Source organism: Leptosomus discolor, chromosome 3 (genome assembly GCF_034619465.1).
Source record: "Leptosomus discolor isolate bLepDis1 chromosome 3, bLepDis1.hap2, whole genome shotgun sequence".
NCBI lineage: Eukaryota > Metazoa > Chordata > Aves > Leptosomiformes > Leptosomidae > Leptosomus > Leptosomus discolor.
In genome coordinates this window covers 14,349,879-14,368,982 of record NC_141393.1, presented here as the reverse complement: position 1 = coordinate 14,368,982, position 19,104 = coordinate 14,349,879, and the positions used below count along the sequence as shown (strand labels likewise).

Sequence of the window (19,104 nt, the reverse complement as noted above, 5' to 3'; positions counted from 1 at the left end):
AGGATAGCCAGAAGTTTATACTTGGAAAGGACAGGCAGGAAGATTTAACTATTCCAGGGGGTAGAAATGACAGGTGAAGGTTAATGTCAGTAGCACAAAGTAAGATACATAGGGAGAGAAACAACCTCAGCTCCATGTTCCAGGTATATCCCTTTAACACCATCAGTAGCAACTTTTATATAGCTGGAGAACCACATGCTTCCCAAATGTCAAGTCTGTGCCCCTTGAATGACAGAGGAAAAAAGTTACAATTACTCTGAAGGTGGTTAGGAACAAATATCACCATAATGTCTCTGTGTCTTCACTGACACATACTCCTAACACCTATGCACAGAAAGGGATATAATACAGAAAAGACCAAGAAAGTTGATCAAGAATAGTAACAAGCTTGGCAAGGAGCAATGAAAACTAGAACCTCACCATTCCCAGAAGGACCTACAGCAGAGAAAAGGATGAGAAACATGCAGTTATAGGTGAGCGAGAAAGCACCACACAGTTCCTCCAGGGGCACATCCATGCTGCTGATCAGGCAGCAAGAAGACTAAAGGAAGGGTTTCTCCACACCACAGTTCAGCTCTGCCAGATAGCTACACTGAGTATTAAATCCTGAGAATAAAAATGCATTCAGAAAAGGTTTAGACAAAGCCCTGTAATAAAGGTCAAACAGCAGTTACTAAACATACACATATTCCATTGCATATACAAAATCTCTGCTACCAGCAATTAGCAGAATATATTAGATTAGACAAGATATTGAACTAAAGGCACCCTTGTGTTCTGCAGAAAGTATCACTTACTACTGCATCCCAGTCCTCCCTGCTTCACAGTTCTGTGAATGCAGAGCATCTACATATAATCACAGAATCACAGAATGGTAGGGGTTGGAAGGGGCCTCTGGAGATCATCTAGTCCAACCCCCTGCTAAAGCAGGTTCATCTAGAGCAGGTTGCACAGGACTGCATCCAGGTGGGTTTTGAATATCTCCAGGGAAGGAGACTCCACAACCTCCCTGGGCAGCCTGTTCCAGTGCTCTGTCACCCTCACTGTACAGAAGTTTTTCCTCATGTTGAGGTGGAACTTCCTGTGCTCCAGTTTGTGCCTGTTGCCCCTTGTCCCGTCATTGGGCACCACTGAAAAGAGCCTGGCCCTGTCCTCTTGACAGCGTTGATAAGGTGTCCCCTCTGGCATGAAGAGAAACCATTCCTAAACTACACACACACACGCTTACACATACACACACCAAGCACTCTGTTGCAGACTAGGCCAAAACTCAGACTTAGGCACACGTGGCCCAGGAAGTTAATTTTAAACCTAGACCAAAGGGTCACATAATCGTAGCTCACTCTAATCTGGTTCCTCAGGGTTACATACACAAATCTCCTTTATTTAAAAGTATCAATAATCTAAAACAGTGCATCCAATTGCTTCACTTTCACACTCATCCTCTTGATCTAAGGAGCATGAACCAATGCTAATTCAGCACATACAAACATCCTTCTACTTCTGCAGAAAACTCAAGTCATTCAAATTAACAAACAAAACACCAATGCAGCAGGCAGAGCTAGTCTGTTAGCTTTCTTTTGCCAGCTTGCATAGTCTCTTAACCCTCGAATAAGGACTAATAGTGTCATCAAAAACAAAGTCCCACAGAACTCGAACCCAGGACTGGTGATGTGGGAGGTTATCGTAATATTCTGCTGCAATCTTCTTCACCTGGAAGAAGAAGAGAGAGAATGAGCTGTTTAGCTGCACAGTGTCGGATGTGTTTGTCTTCACATTCAGATCTGATAGCACAGCCATAACCTGAAGTTACTTGTTATTGCTTGCGAGCTTCTGAAGTTCAGCCAAATGAGATGTACTTAAATACATTTAGATACTTAGCAGATTTCTGATGGAAGTTTTGCTTCACAATGTCAGAATTTGAAAGATGATGGATCACTGCCTTCAGTTAGAACTATTTTCTCTCATTTTGGAGGTGAAGGGATCGCCACAATGAGATGACTAATCCACCTTATAAATTGCAAAGACTCCAACACACTGTATTTAAAGCCCTGTTCACCACTAGTAATACTCGTCTGCAGAGGGTTCCGGGTAGGACAGAAATACCAATTAAGAAAATGCCAGACACAGCCTTGCCTACACAATTTTCTTTCTTCCATTCTGCTACTGTGATGCAAATCTGGGAGACGGGTTCCTCCAGCAGGCAGAGGAAATTGCAGGGGCGGTCTGTTCTCAAACTGGTGTTAAAAATGCTTCAAGATTCATTATTAGATCAGAAGTCTAATAAAATGTCATCCCTATTACAAATCCCCAAGTCTTAAGACTGTTGCCATGAAAGGAGCATTGCCCATCATTGGGGATGGCGCTTGTAGTGGGAGTAAGGCCAGAACCATAGGACAAAGAGCTTTCAAACATAGCAGGTGCAGGGGACTATGAGGATTCCCAAGTTATCAGTAGTCCCTGCTCCAGCTAGATGCTCTGCTTTTTTGAACATACTTACAAAGCAGCAGAGTCTGTTAACTATTGGACACTTGCATATAAACTGCTTGGGCATGGTTTTATTACAGCTCCACCTCCTAGACAAACAGAGCTCTATTCTAGAGTAGTTTGTCTTGCTGGACAGCATGACTTCTCTCTTTAAAAACCCTACAGAACTTTGAAGCCAGCTATGCTGAGCACAGTATGGACTTCCAGTGAAGAGCAAAAGGGTTACACAGAAATTGTCATCCGGGAGGAGGGTCTCATCAGCATCCAAGGTGTAATGATGGAACCTTAATACGGCATTTTGACTGTTATGAAAAGGTAAGAATCCCAGCAAAAGTTAAATTGTAAGCCTGTACGGCTCAGTGCTAGTTACCTCATTAAGTCAGCTTCCTAGCAGACATTTCCCTGTGAGGTAGGCTGGGAAACGTGCAAGTTTCATTAAGACCTTTTACCTCTGTATCTCAGCCCCTATACACTCCTTGTGCTCATGGCATGGTAGTGCTGTGTTAGAGGTGGAAGATTCAGTTCAGTTATGGTTGTATTCTGCCTTTCACTGAATACCTCTGACTTCCTAATGATTGCTTATATCCTGCTTTAAAGTGTTGGTCTGTACTACAAATGTGGTTCATTTTTGATGGGATTTTCAGACAATAGCAGCATTTGCCCTTAGAGGTATTTGTTAATGACTGGAAGAAGGGCGATTTCCAGGCACAGGGTAAGATCTAGGAGATGCAGATTTAGTTCCCTGTGCCACTTCTGTAGCCACAGTCAGAAATAAATTATTCTGGGTTTTGTATCCTCCCTTTTCCTAGCTGGGTAACTGAAATATCCAAAGGATGAGAGGGAGGACTATTTAGAAGGTAAGCTCCCTTGACGCCCTTGAATGAAAGCCACTAATGAGGCCTCATGAAAACACAATGGGGAGCTCAGATAGCCAGACCCAAAGGCTTCACTCCAGCTCTGATGTGGTCATTCTCTAGCACACTGCTGCTTAAAGACCTTCCCTCCTACCTCCATTTTAGAAGTTCTGCCTGAATTTTGTCTTGCAACAGTAATTCAGCCCTCATCTATGCTAGCCAAGTTCATATGGCAAGTCTACCATTCCCCTCTTCTCCAGAATGCCCATATATTTCTTGCCCACAGAAACAATGGTCTGAACAAGACACACTTTCTCTGCTAGTTAATAATGTATTCTGCAGAGCTCCTGATAATGTTAGACTCTGACCACTACAAAGGCTTCAGAAAGTCTTTCTCTATTGCCCCTTGCATGGGGAAGTGGAAGGTTGGAGATTCACAAAAACCAATTTGGCTCCTAGGAACAATGTCTCAGGTAGTGGCTGTGTCCCCTGGCACCAAAGGCTAACTAAAAATGACCCCAGTGATGAAGCAGGAAAAAATGGCTCAGGGAAGAGGCCAATGAACTGCCTGTCAACCCAATAGTTTCCGCCCTTTCAGCAAACATGAGCAGCCATATAGTTTGGGGACAGTGTTGAGGAGCTCAGGTGGACACAACATGCAGGTCTGAAAACTTGCACTTAAATATATTCCACATACATATCCTGCAGTTGTATTACAGATTTAAAACAGGCACCTAGAATACAAGTATTATTTGATAATTAAGATGATTAATCAAAATACCCAGCAGTGAATTTTGACGAAGATCATACACACCATATTCTGGAAGCAGGCAGCCCAGTCACAGCTGGCAAGCTGCTTGCCAGCATCAGGTGGTGGAGGAGTGGCTTTCACCAAGCACATCCATTTAGCATCTTCTTGCAGCATATGATGGCAGCTCATTCTGAATGAGAAGGTCAGTATAGAAACCACAAGAGATGACCAGGAGCTTCCACCCTAGATCAGCTGCAGGACAGTGACTCACACCTACACAAAGTAGTTCTTTGCTCTGCTTGGCTTTGTGCAGGAAAGCAGGCAGCGTTTGCACCATTGGCAAGGTCCCTGTGCTCTGGGCAGGACAACTGTATGAGATGTACAGAACCAATGAAGAGGAGAAGGTAAACTACAATAAAATGTTTGTCACAAAGGAATGGGGAGAAGGGAAAAATTAATCTACGCAGTTAAAGAGAGGACTTCTGAAGGATTTTCTTATGGAAAAGACAAGGAAGTTTGTAGTTCCCATTTTGCTATCACATGGTAGGAAAGAATTTTAAAAGCAGTTTCTCTTTTACAATGAATCTGCGCAAAAGTTTCCTAAGAAAAACAGCTCATCTATTGCAATTTCTTTCAGCATCTCCATATGTAAAATCATCTCCTCCTTACCTATCAGAAAATCTGAGGGGTGGGAGGGTAGAAAGTAATTGGGTTTCACTGCAGATTCCCTTTTAAACACAACATTAAACTATATCTATTAAGTATCTTTGAGGCTGGAAGAGTCATCCTCCATGTTGCATTCTGGGTGCAGTACAAAATCTGTGGATGGCAGTTTCCACGTTTTGCAGCCAGATCATAGATCATCTTAAAGAGGACAGCCCTGTGACAAAGTATTCCTAAATCCTGCTCCAGACTTCCCCCTCAAGCTCTCCATATTGCATTGGTGATGGTCCATTTTCTTTAATTCCTCCTTCCCTTCCTCCTTACAGATCTCAACTAAGTCTTAACTCATTGCTAGTTTGTGAATGGAAGTTATCATGGAAGGATAACAAGAGATCACAAAGTCTGCAAGAAGCTTATTAGGCACTTGGCACCTGGTATATTAGAATCATAGAATCATTAGGTTGGAATAGACCTCTAAGATCATCGAGTCCAACTATTGACCTAATACCACCATGCCCACTAAACCATGTCTACAAGTGCTACATCAACACATTTTTCTAACACCTCCAGGGATGGTGAGACTTTTCTTCAAGTAGAACAAAGTGGTAGGTAAGAAATCACACCTTTTAGACTGGAATTTTGCTTCTGGTTTTGTGCTTGTAGAGCACAGCAGAAGAACCCCAATCCTACTCCATTGTATCTGACAGGTGCAAAAGTTAAATGCAACCTAATATTTCACCACAGTTGTTACAGATCCTTTGTCCTGGGACCATACAGAAGCTAGAGATCCTTATGACAAGAAGCTGAAGAATTACGTTTAGAGTTCTAGAAGGCATATTACAGAAGTTCCCTCTATAGTCCTCAACCAAGGGAGAGCACTCAAGCTAGCCCTCCTGGCCATCACAGGGTTAATGAAATCTGCAATCCAAAACCAGCACATCTACCATGTTTTCCAGTCTTGTCTGTCTAATAAATCTGGTTTCGTACCTTGTCTTTTCCTTTTCCCACAAGCTTAATGAATAACTAGTTTGCCTCTGGTAATGCTGCAACTTTATTGCAGTTTGTAGGAACAGTACCGAGCTCCTTCTTCTCCTGTTCCCTCTCTCCATAAGTGTATTCAATGCTTCAGATAATGAAGAATGGACCTTTTTACTCATTTGCTAAACAATGCAATATTTTTTAGTTATAAGGCTTCATCAAAGACTAATCTAGTCCTAAGTCTATAGGGTCCTTCATTAAGCAGGTCCTTCATTATAATGTTAAATTTCATAGTCTCTTGTGTAATCTCTCATTATACTAGTGGGTCAAGTTCTTACTGCATACTTATGTCACTCATCTTTTATATCTATAAGCTTACAGCACAGCCTAATTGTTCCTCTTTCAAATCTGTCACACTCCTAGGGTAAAGGTCTTTCCTTTATGTGTGGCAAACACATTACTCAGAACATTCTGAATGACACACCTGTAACAAAGGACAAAGCTGAGTTCACTTTCCTGATAAGTGGAAGGGCCAGTTACTTTCCAAGACTAAGATCCAGTTATTCTGTGATCCTATTTGTCCCCTGCTCTCAATCATGCAGGAAACAAATAAAGATCTTTATTCTGCTTTCTACTTTACTATAAATAAAAATAAAAATAGCTATACTGAAAGGTCATCCATATTACACAAATCAACTATTAGAAGTTCAACTGCCTAAGAGACTAGATCTGAAAAAAATAGACCTTTGCTGACTGAAGAATATGCTGGGAGGTTAAGCAGAGGACAGCAAGGAGAGGTTTCTACCCCTACCTGTTATGAAGTTCAAACTTCAAAGCTATCCAGAGAGGATCTGTCCCCTTATCTCCTTTCACCAAAGAGAAAGAGAATCCTTCTTCTCAATTTGCAGAAAATAACCAACTTTTTTTAATGGACTAAGGATTTTCTACAGTAACTGTTTTGCCAAAGGATTTTCACTTCCTAATAGATTTTCACTTGCAATTGATCACTTGTCAGAGCCTCAAAAGTTTTCCATATAGTTCTGTCAGGCAACAACAATTAACAAGCCTAATATCTCCTCCACTAGCAGTGCAAGTCTCAGTTGCCCAAGAGCTAGAAACACATGTACACAAGCTCATGAAATTCCGCTAATAAGTCTATCCTCCTTACACAGGAGGGCAGACACTTCCAGCTGCTGCACTGCCTCAGGGAATTACGCTGAACTGTTTGTGGTGTGGGTGGGGAAGGGCTTTTTAGTTCTCAATCAGGTCTGGAGCAACAGTCCCAGCAAGTTCAATTAATCGCTCTCCTCCCTTGTGTAAGATACAGAGCTAACCTCCTTCTCTTCTATTTACATTTCAGTAATCTAAGTATCTAAGCCTATCTAACAAGTTTGAACATACAAAAATAAAGTTAAGCTCACACACTTCCCAGCTGAGCTATTGGGTGTATCAGCAATGGGAGTGCCTGACAGGAGAACTTCACATGTGAACATGGGCTGCTTTACCGGCTGCTCTGAACCCCACCAGGAAAGGACAGCTTCTCCGGGACACAACTCCAGCAGCAAAGGAGGTGTGTTAAAACAGAACTGCAGGCTATATAGAGGCTCTCCACACTCTTCTACGCCATAAGAAAATCTCTTGGTTTGAGTCTCTTCTCAGACAGTGTTTCTATGATGAAGAACATTTACCCATAAAGCAGGGTTTGCCTGGATACACCATCATTAAAAGCTGTACGTGTTATGCAGTAGCGGGGAGGTCACAGCTCCTGAACCTCAGACTCCTCAGCTCTACCTCCACCTCCACCTCATGAGGATGTTGCAGTAGTAGCACCCAACTTTGCATCAGACCAGAGACAGAAGATGTTTCCTTCCTACTATGCCAGAGGATTTGTAAGTAGGAGTAATGCTTCGAAGTCACGTACCTCTAACACTGTGAGCACCTGCTGAAGAACCCTTGTATTAAAACCCAGAAGAGCAGCTACATACCTGGAGGGTGATTGAAAACCATTCCTAGACACCTGGGCTTTGCAAATTTGACTCCCACAACTGATAACACGTAAACAAAAAGAGGCTTGACTTTCAAAAGAGGAAAGTCATAGCACTTTCCTAATGACAGATCAGGCATCCTCAGTTTCTGTGGGTGGGAAAGCAAAGCTAAAACAAGTCATGTAGAGTGGGGCATTATTTTCTAGTGCTATGTGTGTCAGGCTGCAACACGCCCAAATACTTACGTCATCTCAAAAACAGAAAGACTTTTATTTGATGTTAATCAAGCAATGTAGTTAGCAGATTGATCATTAGACAAATTTCAAGTAGTAATTGCCACCTGCCTCACTTTAGATGGGCCTTTAAACTTTCAAAGAGACAAAATATGGTGGCTGAGGGAAGGAAATGGAGAAATTTAGAGCATTGTTGGAGGGTTTTGTCATGCAAAAAGTATTCCTCAAGCCCTCTGAGGCTCAGATGGTCTTGTTTCCATTAAATAAACTAAATATTATAGCAGTTTGGCCATTTCTCCCAATCTCCTGCTTAAAAAGAAATAATTAGAAACAAATCCTAAAATCTTCCTTCTTTCCCTTTATTTTTCTTTTTAAAATCGATCCATTACTATGATTTGGAGTGATTTCTTTGAGACACTTTAGCAGCTTTTATAAAAATCCAATTCACTCATGCTCATGCCATACTTACCATTGGTAATCTGCATCCGGGAATGCTGGGGAAGTCATGATGCTCCATGTGGTAGCCTACATTAAAGGTGAGCCAGTTCAGAGGTCCATAATAAGAGTATGTCTCATACCCTTTTAAGAACATGTAGTGTTCTGCTATGAAGTGCCCAGAAATGGGATGTACACCCATGCAAAGAATTGTACCTGCTATTAAGTAAATAACAGGTTTGAGTCCCCAAAGGTAGTAAATGATAAGGTTTATAGAAAACTGAACAAGAGCGTTAAAAATTTCCATCTGTGTAATCGCTTTGGGGTTCACATACAGTGGTCTCAGACTGTAGAACAGAGGTTGGAGGAAAAGCCAAAGCAGTTTCCAAAGCGGCGTACAGAAGAACCAGCCTTCAAAATCTGTGGGAATGTCCACATCCAGTCCGTCCCCACCAAGGTACCGATGATGGTCAATGTGGTATTTCTTGAAGGAGGCAGAATAAGGGATGCCAATCGGCAAGTTGGCAAAGACTGCAAACCATCGGTTCCACTTGACCTGCTTGTTCCCAAAGGCGACGTTGTGTGAAATATCATGGATGGCCAAGGTCAGCGAATGGTTGATGCAACCCCCAAAAGCATAAGCCCAGAAGAAAATCCATTTCCAAGATAAGTCTTTCACCAAGTAGCATGCTAGAAACTGTATGAAAACCATTCCAGATACAATCCACTTTAAATGTGGATCTGGTCCCATCAGACTCTTGATCTCTGGATACTTTGCTAAAGTGAAAAATTAAAAATCTCATTAGATCACAGTTAGGTAAACATAATCACTACTGTGACACTATTTTTAATCACCCTATGTTTGAGGCCCTAGTTTTATAAAAAGGCAATTCCAAAGTAGGGTTGCCACTACAGTAAAAACTTGAGTAACATATGGGCTCCACTCCCACTTCCAGCATCATGTCCAACTGTGATTGATATTGATACATATAGCTGTATATAGACATACTAAAAAAAAAATTACCTTGATGGTCAATATGTGGCATCATGTGCCTTCACAACAACGAGTATTAGTATGTCAAAACCCACCAGATTTAAGCTCTAAGAAGCACTTTCTGTCAGGTTTTTAATTTCCTTTTTCATTTTGCCCAGTCCAGATGCTATTTTCCACAAAAGGGATACAACTGCCTTCTTTGTAGCCCTTTTCACACTGTTGCTTCAGACATACTAGCAGAGGAAAGAGGGCTGAGCAACAGGCTTGCCAGGTTTTTGCTCTGTGGTTAGATGACAAATGTAGCATTAAAAAAAATTCCTAAGTGTTTGACTGTTCACCAGTGCTTACAATATCTACAACTCTTTGCACATGGTAACATCACCAAAAAGTCACTAATATGATCAGGAATTTGTAAGAAGCAGAAAATTTTTATCTGTTCCCATTAATGAGCCTGTTCCCAGTCACATACCAAAAACAGGCCTGAAAGACACATAGATAATTGCATAACAGCCTCATGTGGCCTCACAAATACTGCAATAGAGCACCAAAGAGACATGGGCTAGGCTTGCCAGCTCTGAGTGATGTCGAGCCAGGACCAGCTTACTGATCTTTGATTCTACTGGCCATTCACTTGTCCTTTTAAGAAAAAGAAAATACACAGAAGTACAGGTTATCTTCTAGGTGCTGTTCATTGCTTCAGGTCTCTTCTTTACAAACCACCCTTCTCACTTCCAGTATTAACTTGCACATGAATTGTTTCCACTGTTTTATGGCTTTTACCCATACTCTGCATTTCCTTCCTCCTTTAACTCATATTCTGCATTTCTCAATAATTACAGCTTACACTGATAAGACTGTAGGACAAGTTACTCATTCCGAACCCTAAGGTTACACAGTGTGTCCCTGTGAGTTTGATATGCCCATTTTATGAATAGAAAAGTAAATATCATCTGACTGTCACAGTATGATACAAATGCAATAAAATCAGATTATAATGATTTGCATCTATGCAGCTGTATATACTATAAACAAACGCTGGAGACAATACACAACTTCATGTGACCTTGCAAGCAGCAGCAGGTACTGAGTGTAGGACGCAGAGAACGTTTTAAATAGAAGTGAACCCTGAGAAGTTTGCAGAAGTTCAGAGAGATGAAGCACTACTTAAGGAAGCAGATTGATGTGGTCATGCTCTGCAACCATTCCAACAACTTTTGAGCCTGTTGGCCAACTTCAGCCCAGCTTGACAGAAATCAGAGACAATAAAGATTAGACAAGTGCTGTGGAAGATGATGAGAAAAGAGATATTCTCAATTCTTCTTCTTGTGAGGACAAGGGGGCAAAAATCACCATGAGGATTATTCAGGCAAGAGAGAGATTTTCTAAGTGGTGGGAAAGCTCTAGTAAAAGTTCATGTCTTTCTAAAGTCAAACTTTTTGATAAAAATCTCTGTAAAGCCCAGGCTTTTTTGTTTTGCTATTTTGGTTTTGTCCTTGTTTTCACAGTTTTTGAAGGCACAGTTTTCACACTAGAAATGCTAACATGCTATAAACTGTTCTCTGGTACCTAGACAGGTACCAAAATTTTACACAAAGTGCTGGGATATCCAGTCTAAAGAATAACTTGATATAATGATCTGGCCAGAAAATCTGTTACAGTAATGCAATTTTATATAGCTTAACGTCCTGCTTAAGGGCATCTGTCCAAACCCCAGGAAACCCTTTAATAAATCAAGCCACCTCAAATTTTCAGTCTTGTAACTGGTAGAGATACGTTACTGCAGTCACCAGAAGATGAAAAAATCTAAAACAACCAAATCTATTCCTTAGCCTGGTCAAATTGAGGCCGCTTTGACCAGGAAAAAAAAAAAAAAAAAAAAAAAAAAAATTAACGGGATGGGAAAATGACTAAGAGATGCTTTAATTTTAGTTTGAGAACAATTAAAGTTTGTGACCTAATTCTTTTTGTGGCAGCTAACAAGGATTACAGATTATATTCGAGAGATTTCAGAGTAGTAACTGCCAACTGGCAGCACCAGTGTCTGCAAGCAGCAACGCAGGTAGATTGCATTTAGCACAGGTGACAGCTATTAAGTAACTTGCTAGGGTTTAATATTAAATTCAACACACGATTAACTCCTCTGCAACAGTAAATTTCTGCATACTAGTTAAACCACAATACCGTGTCTGTTTATCATTAATACTGATAAATCCTTCCCATTTCCATGGCATGGAGAAACATCAGGGAGGCTGAGAGGTGGGGCTGCTTATGCTGCTTACTGGAGGCTGAAAGCCCCGCTGGTGGAGCAGCCTGCCAGAGACTTTTGGTTCAGGAGCACTTCACATGCAAAGTATTGAATGCTGACCCTTTCAAAACTTGAGGTCAAGCTCTCTTCAGTGAGACACTTCTAATTTCCGATTAAGTGATCCTGATGACTGCAGTTTATACATAATGTACTGACACAAAGATGTGACAACATAAATACGTAACTCATTTTTCACTTATGTTCATGCCTTGCAGTTAGCTGAGGGAATGCTAGTAAGGCAAGATAGAGCACTAACTTACAGTTGAAAAACCTAGACAACCCTGTAAGGCTGCTGTGACAAGTGCCTGTAGGTGCTGTGCAAACCAAACATCAACCATCTGCATGTCCCAAAGGCAACACAGAATCAGAGACAGTTCTACTGTGCAGTGCTGAACCAGGAGGCATAAAGGACTATCAGACCTGTGGCAGCCACACAATAAAGACCACCTTCGTTTCCTACACGTTGCACTTCCAAAAGTAAACAGACACCTACTCGGCACTCTGGAGACTGCTAGAATTTCACACTATGAGGCATCTGAGCAGAGATTTTCATCATGCTGCTCTTTCCTGAATTGCTTCCATTTCGGTCTTCCTGCACACTTTTCCATTATAAAAATGATGAGCTTCTACATGGCCAGAGTCCGTCGCTTCCCAACAAGCACTGGATCAGGGCTAATACATGATGATGGGCATAAAACGTGATCTGTAAATGAGCTCTTCCTTATGCACAATCATGGCATAGAGGGAGCAGAGGAATAGGAGGGAAAAAAAAACTAAACCGAAACAAACCATCATTCAGCCTTTCTAGATAAGGGAGGGGAGGAGACCCAAAAAGTTATGAGAAAAATAATGAGAAAGCTTATTCAAATGGTGTGTTAGCTCAGCCCAGCAGAGAGCTTATCCACATGGCCGCTTCTAGTTTGTCCAGATTGAGCCATCATACTGCCATTCGGAGGGTGGAGATACCGGTGTAGATGTACAGGAGTGCAAAAGCATGACTTTTCTGTCTCCAAGGTCAGCACACTGCATAAGCAGCGCAGACACTTTAGTACAGTGGGTAGATGTAATTAATAATCCTGGCCAGCCAGCTCCACGGTCTCTATACCATAAACTCAGAGCAACAGAAATCTGCACCATGATGATGAAAGACAGCATCTCCCACTTTCACCCACAACAGTGTGGATGAAAGAACAGCAGTCAAGAGAGAACAAATGCTGCAAGTATATTTTCAGAAGCATTCACAATTCTGAAACAACTCATTTACCGAATTAACAACTCATGGAGATCACTCCACTGTCGTGTGTAAGCATCAGTCACCTTTATAGAAGTATGCCTCACTCTGAAATGCTACCGACAAATTACTCTGAGTTCACCTTTTTTTCCTTGATGCTCCTCTCTGGAGATCAAGGAGCACTCACCATAGCCCTACAGTGATCCTCAGTTAGGGCTGGAATAATTGTACCTGAAGAAGATGTCAGTCACGGGTGTTTCTCCTCCTCAGGAGACAGCAAATACCTTGTTCTGAACCCTCACTCATCATCTATTCCCACTAACAATGCTCCTGAGATGACTCAGGAGAGACTCAGTTAGATCTCAGTGATGGCACCAGATGCAATTTCTCATTGATGTGACACCACATACTTATCACTTGGCACATTTTGGCATATGTGGGATTTGGTTGTAGGCAGGAGCAGGAGCTGTCCACGAACACAGAGATGATGGAGGCTTAAAGGAGCAGCAGCCCTGCCCACATCAATGAGAAGCTAGTAGTAACAAGAAGAGAAATTTAATTTCTTCATCTTCCTGTATTTTGACCACAAGTGCAGCATATGGGTATGTTCAAAGTGGAGATACTACTCAACAGAAGATTTTCAGAAGGCCCATTGAAGAGAAGAGGAAAAAAAAAAAATCTCTGCAATGATGCTGTCCTGGACTATGTTCTATCAACTATGAGTCCCTGCCAGAACAAATAAGAGACACCAGGCACAGGATGTTAGCTTTACTACCCTGTACCCTGTCCTGGAGCTGGTATTCGTACCAAAGAAACCAAACAGAAGAAGTCAGTTTGCTGACATAATAGTGTTTTGCCTTTCAGCAGCTCAGCTCATGAACACACTCATAAACAGCACTTGAGTCCTCAGTACAGGAAAGACACGGACCTGTTGAAGCGGGTCCAGAGGAGGGCCTCGAAAACAATCAGGGGGCTGAACCACCTCCCCTATGAGGACAGGCTGAGAGAGCTGGGGTTGTTCAGCCTGGAGAAGAAAAAGCTCTGGGGAAACCTTATTGCAGCCTTTCAGTACTCAGGGAGCTTATAAGAAAGATGGGGACAGACTTTTTTGTAGGGTCTGTTGTGATAGGCCAAGGGGTAATGGTTTTAAACTAAAAGAGGGGAGATTTAGACTAGAGATAATGAAGAAATTTTTTACAATGAGGATGGTGAAACACCGGAACAGGTTGCCCAGAGAGGTGGTAGAAGCTCCATCCCTGGAAACATTCAAGGTCGGGTTGGACGGGGCTCTGAGCAACCTGATCTAGTTGAAGGTATCCCTGCTTACTGCAGGGGGGTTGGACTAGACGAACATTAAAGGTCCCTTCCAACCCAAACTGTTCTAGGATTCTATGATTAGTTCAAACCATACAAGAGCCAGAACACAGATAGGACACACACAGAGGACAAAGTGCAAGACAAAAGCTTCTGGCTTTGCACAGTCTCCTGCCCCCTCCAGTCTGCAAACTAGTAAGAAACCTTTTTGGCCCAGCTAACTACACTGAAGTTGTATATATCCACTGCGCATGGACAAGGGTCTTAATCTTGTATTTGCGACTCACAAGCTCCTAAATTGCATTGTGCTAGCTGGTCAATGGGATCTGGGTCACCCAGAAGTGGCCACCAGAGACAAAGCATGGCAGTAGTGCCACATTGCTGGTGTGGTCAGAGATGGATGGTGTCAGTACATCACTATGACAGCACCTATGACCTGTTTGTTTATAGTTGTTTATTAGCTGGTTCAGAGTAAAGGCATATAGGAATGCCAGAAAGAGGGCTTCCAGCCCCCTCTGAAATAAAAACCTGCAACGTGGAGTAAACTGAAGCCTTCAGCTGCACTTAATACATTTTCAGCAGAAGACCACAAGCACCTAAAACAGTGACTTTCTGCTCATGTGATTTGTTTTATAGTTGATCTGCACAGGGAATTGGCATGAGCACTGAGATAGCAGCTATTCTGAATGCGCTCAACAGAGAACATACACATCAGCGGCAGCACTGTGCCCATGTACTGCAGCATAAAGGGGAAACAAACTCATAGTTTCTTCACCAGAAGCGTATGTAATTCAGAGCTTTGATTTAAGCTAAGGAGATATGCATCTTGCCCATTTCATTAGGTACAATTTATCAGAATTTTCATAAATGTGAGGTTTAAATAGGCAACAGAAGAGTCAGCTGGAAGAAATAGCAGACTAATCTAAATAAGTGAGCAGAGCTGAAAGTTATTATACTCAAATCGGTTGAACACTAAAATAAAATGGATTTGGGCTTTTTTATTTTGTTTTACCTCGCCCCTCCATAGGCTAACATCTCAGCCTTTCTACAGGGTAAAGCACATCTAAAACACTTGCACCATCTCCATTGCAGAATAACTTGCCAAAGAACCAATTATATAATTATTAATTGTATCTTGGATGTTAGATCATACTCAGATGCTCCTAGCCTACCCTAAGTAACATTGATTCAGCCTGCATCCTCAGCAGCAAACAAGTGCTTCCCTAAGGATCCTGTGAGCCAAGACATTTTCTGACCAACCTACAGTAATTTTATAAAGTTAAATCCAACCTACAGCACAAATAAGATCTCATTCTTTCCATGCCGCAACATATTGCTCATTGCTTGCATTTGAAAAACTGTTTGCAAAGGAAAATGACCATTCATTGTGTGCTTATGGTGTTACCGGCATCTGAGCAGTGATTTTTTCATCTTCTCTCAAGATCGACAAAACAGCAATGCTTCCCACCATGCAAGACCATAGTTCTCCAAATGTTTCAATCCAACAGACCCTTACTGCCACTGAAGTAGAAATCCTATTTCTACTAGAAGTAGATATCCCCTCTACGTTATACCCTACGTTATATCTCCCTCTAATAGCATTTGTATAGCCATACAGCAAGTCTAAGCAGACCCAGATGAAAAAACTTTCTTCTGTCAGGTTAGTTTTTAGCCAGGTCTTTCCCTAACACTGCAGCATTACACAAATCTCAGACCCAACACAAGACTCTAACAGGCTTTTCATAAACAAGAGGGTGAAAGAACAGCAATGAAACAATTCACTTTCATAAACTGAAGAGCGTGAATAACGTGTTCAGCAACATGAATAACATGATCAGGGTCGAAGTGCCAGCTTGGCAGGAGATCTCCACCATAACTTAGAAGCAGTTGGCACCTAGACAGCACTAAGCACAAACTGCATTTTAATACCTAGAGTCTATGAGGAAGATACTACAGGCAGATAAAAGAGAAAGTATCACCTCTCCCTTGTGCAAAATGTTGATGTATTTGCTGACGTAATTACAGCCATTAGGAATCACATCCCTAGTAGGCTCATCTACTGCAACAGTGTCTTGCCATAAGCTAGCTACCGGCCAGCCCAGTTGATATACACAGTTCATAGCTCTGCTGCTCAACCGGAACATGTTGTCCAGGGAAGCTGTGGATGCCCCATCCCTGGAAGCGCTCAAGGTCAGGCTGGACAGGGCTTTGAGCGACCTGAGCTAGTGAAAGAAGTCCCTGCCCATGGTAGGGGAGTTGGACTCTCAGAGTTATCATTCAGACATATTGTTTCTGACTACAAAAGTCTTATAGACACTTGGGCTACTAACTCTCAAGCCAGGACATAGAACTTTGTGACAAACTGTTATTATCTCTCATTTGCTGTATAGCAACATATTGGGACAACAGCTCAAGGAAACACCACTTCTGTAGAAAGAAAGTGCCTTATGTGTTTGTCAGTTTACCCACTTTTTTTCCTAATGGATAATTTTAATTTGCATTTAAATCCAAGTAGCCATGCCTGAGAGAGATCAACAGTTCAAAAAGCTGCAGCTTAAACAGAAAACAATCAAGTTTCAGTGCTTAGCAACTAAATCATTAACCTATTGGGAGGAAAATACTTCCTTTACCAGCATGGAATGTTGTCCCCAAGCCACTGCTATATACAAAAATGTAAAATACATTGATACCTATAGGTATTTGTTCATATGTAGGTAAGATTCTTACAGTGTACTCCAGCTCAATAGACACTTTGGTAAGTACATACTGTAGATACCAGGGGCTAGCTGACCCTGAGGCTTTGAACAATACAATGATGATCATTATACCAATATCATATGGGATATCATGACAGTTTCAATAACTTTTGGTGACATTTTGGTATTCATGACACTGGTTTCATGACCCATTCTGCCTTGTCAGACACAGACCCAGATTGTTCTGCCCATATCTTCCATGTTTCTCTTTCCATGTTGCATTTCTCTACGCCCTTCCTTCTGCTCCCACAGCTGGGGCAGGGGGAGCTGCGAGAAAGGAGATGGACCTTGATTCCAATTGCTCATTCTGAACCCAAAGAGACTGGGAGCAAAAAATCTGCAAGTATGCAGTTGGAAGGTCCCAAAAAGGGTTTGCTGCAGCAAGGGTAAGGCACTTCAGGACATGGTTTAGTGGGCATGGTGGTATTAGGTCAACGGTTGGACTTGCTGATCTCAGAGGTCTATTTCAACCTAATGATTCTATTCTATTACAACACAACTTCATGATGGTTTGCAGTCCCCACTCTATAGCAAGATCAGGAAAGCAGGAGATAGCAAGGGGAGAGGCTCATCATACACACTCCTACCTGTACCTCACCAAAACATAGTCCCCTTGACTGAAAGGAGGAGAAGTACGACACTGAGAAGCATCATTTTATATAATGGCATCATTTGACTTTCTATCATGATTACATAGTAAAATAATTATTATTTTCCTGCATACAATTCAAATCTGGACCAGAATATTCCACCATGGCTGTACCGGAAATACTTTTGTAATTTGGCTTAATCCTGAATTAATCTATGACATTATGGCTGAGTTAAGAAACTACACCTAATTATCATAGACCTAGTGCAACATGAACAAACTCCAATGGCTCTATTAAAATGTCTTTAAAAACTTTATCCTATTCAGGAGAGGGAAGGAAAAAACCCAACCAGACAACCCAAATAAAAACAGCAATGGAAAACCCCCTCTTTGTTAATAAAATGATACAAATATTTTTTTCAGGAGATACACAACAACATTCTGCAACAATTCTGAATTATTACTTCTCAGAAACTATCTTCAGAAAAGCCCAAACCCCCAAACCAAAAGTGAAAACCCCCAAAGCCAACATGCTCATGGACACGGTTAAACGCTGCGTGTACAACATGAAAACACAAGGGTGTATCTTGTCCTGACAAGCAGCGGGGACTTTCTATCGTTCTCCAGCAAACGCTCACCCTCATCCTCCTTCCCTCTCGTGCACTGCCAGGGCACCGGGAACACCTGCCTGCAGGAGGACTCCCAGCCCGCCACTCCCGCGCAGAGCCGGGAGCGCCGCCGCCCACCGCGGTCCCCCCGCCGGCAGCTGCCGCCGGCCCGGGGCGCGGTGCGGGGCGTGCGGCGGCCGCCGGAGGCAGCCCCGGCTCCGGGTGCGGGCGGTCGCCCCGCAGCATCGCCCCGCCGCCCGCCTAACACCGCTCGGTGCAGCCGCCGGTGCCCGCGCCGTGCCTCTCCGCTGCCTCCAGAAGGTGAGGCGGCGCCGGCAGAGTTGGGCAGAGCGGCACCCCCCCGGGGAGAAAACACCCCTCCAAACCCACCGGCCTGCAGCCCCCGCTCTCCGCAGCCTGGCCAGCGCCCCAACCCGCTCCCAGCACCGATACCGGCGGAGCCCGCCCCTCCCCGTCCAGCCCGGCCGCCTGCCCCGACGGCGGCCGCCCCCCAGCCCCCCGCCGTACCCAGGATCTCCTTCCTGCGCTGCGTGTGGGGCTGCTCCGTGTAGACCCACTCGAAGTCCTCTCGGACGACACGGTTGCCCATGGCTCCCGCTGCTCCCCGGGCCGCTCCGCGCTGCCCTTATAGCTCCTCGCCCGGCGGAGGGGCGGCTCCTCCTGCCTCCGCCCCGCCGGCTGCCTCTCGCCTCCGGCGGGCACCGGCGCTGCGCCGCGACGGGGTGGGCAAGGAGGGGCCGGGGGCAGGGAGGGCGCCTCAGGGCTGGCTCTGGGGGCAGGAGGCGGGCGGCTGATGTTCCCCTCGCTGTAGGGACCTCGAAGGCAGCCGGGCGAGGTGTGGGGGCCGGGCGGCGGTTTGCAGGATCCCCATCGTGCTGCTGCCACCACCGTGGTGCCCGC

At 43.4% G+C, this 19,104-nt stretch overlaps 1 protein-coding gene across 1 annotated transcript; it reads right to left on the bottom strand.

Moving 5' to 3' along the window:
* Nucleotides 1-1,569: 1,569 nt before the first annotated feature.
* On the bottom strand, nt 1,570-18,793 carry DEGS2 (delta 4-desaturase, sphingolipid 2). Its single transcript, XM_086463136.1, has 3 exons — nt 18,712-18,793; nt 8,421-9,163; nt 1,570-1,713 (listed from the first exon to the last, which is right to left on the bottom strand). Exons 1-3 carry the CDS (start codon nt 18,791-18,793, stop codon nt 1,570-1,572), a joined length of 969 nt encoding a protein of 322 aa, XP_086319262.1.
* Nucleotides 18,794-19,104: the final 311 nt, after the last annotated feature.

Coding starts and splice junctions, on each gene's coding strand:
- DEGS2 (XM_086463136.1), bottom strand. CDS start 18,793: ATGGGCAACCGTGTCGTCCGAGAGGACTTCGAGTGGGTCTACACGGAG. Junction 9,164..18,711: donor GCGCAGGAAGGAGATCCTGG/GTACGGCGGGGG, acceptor TTTTCACTTTAG/CAAAGTATCCAGAGATCAAG. Junction 1,714..8,420: donor CCGGATGCAGATTACCAATG/GTAAGTATGGCA, acceptor TTCTTCTTCCAG/GTGAAGAAGATTGCAGCAGA.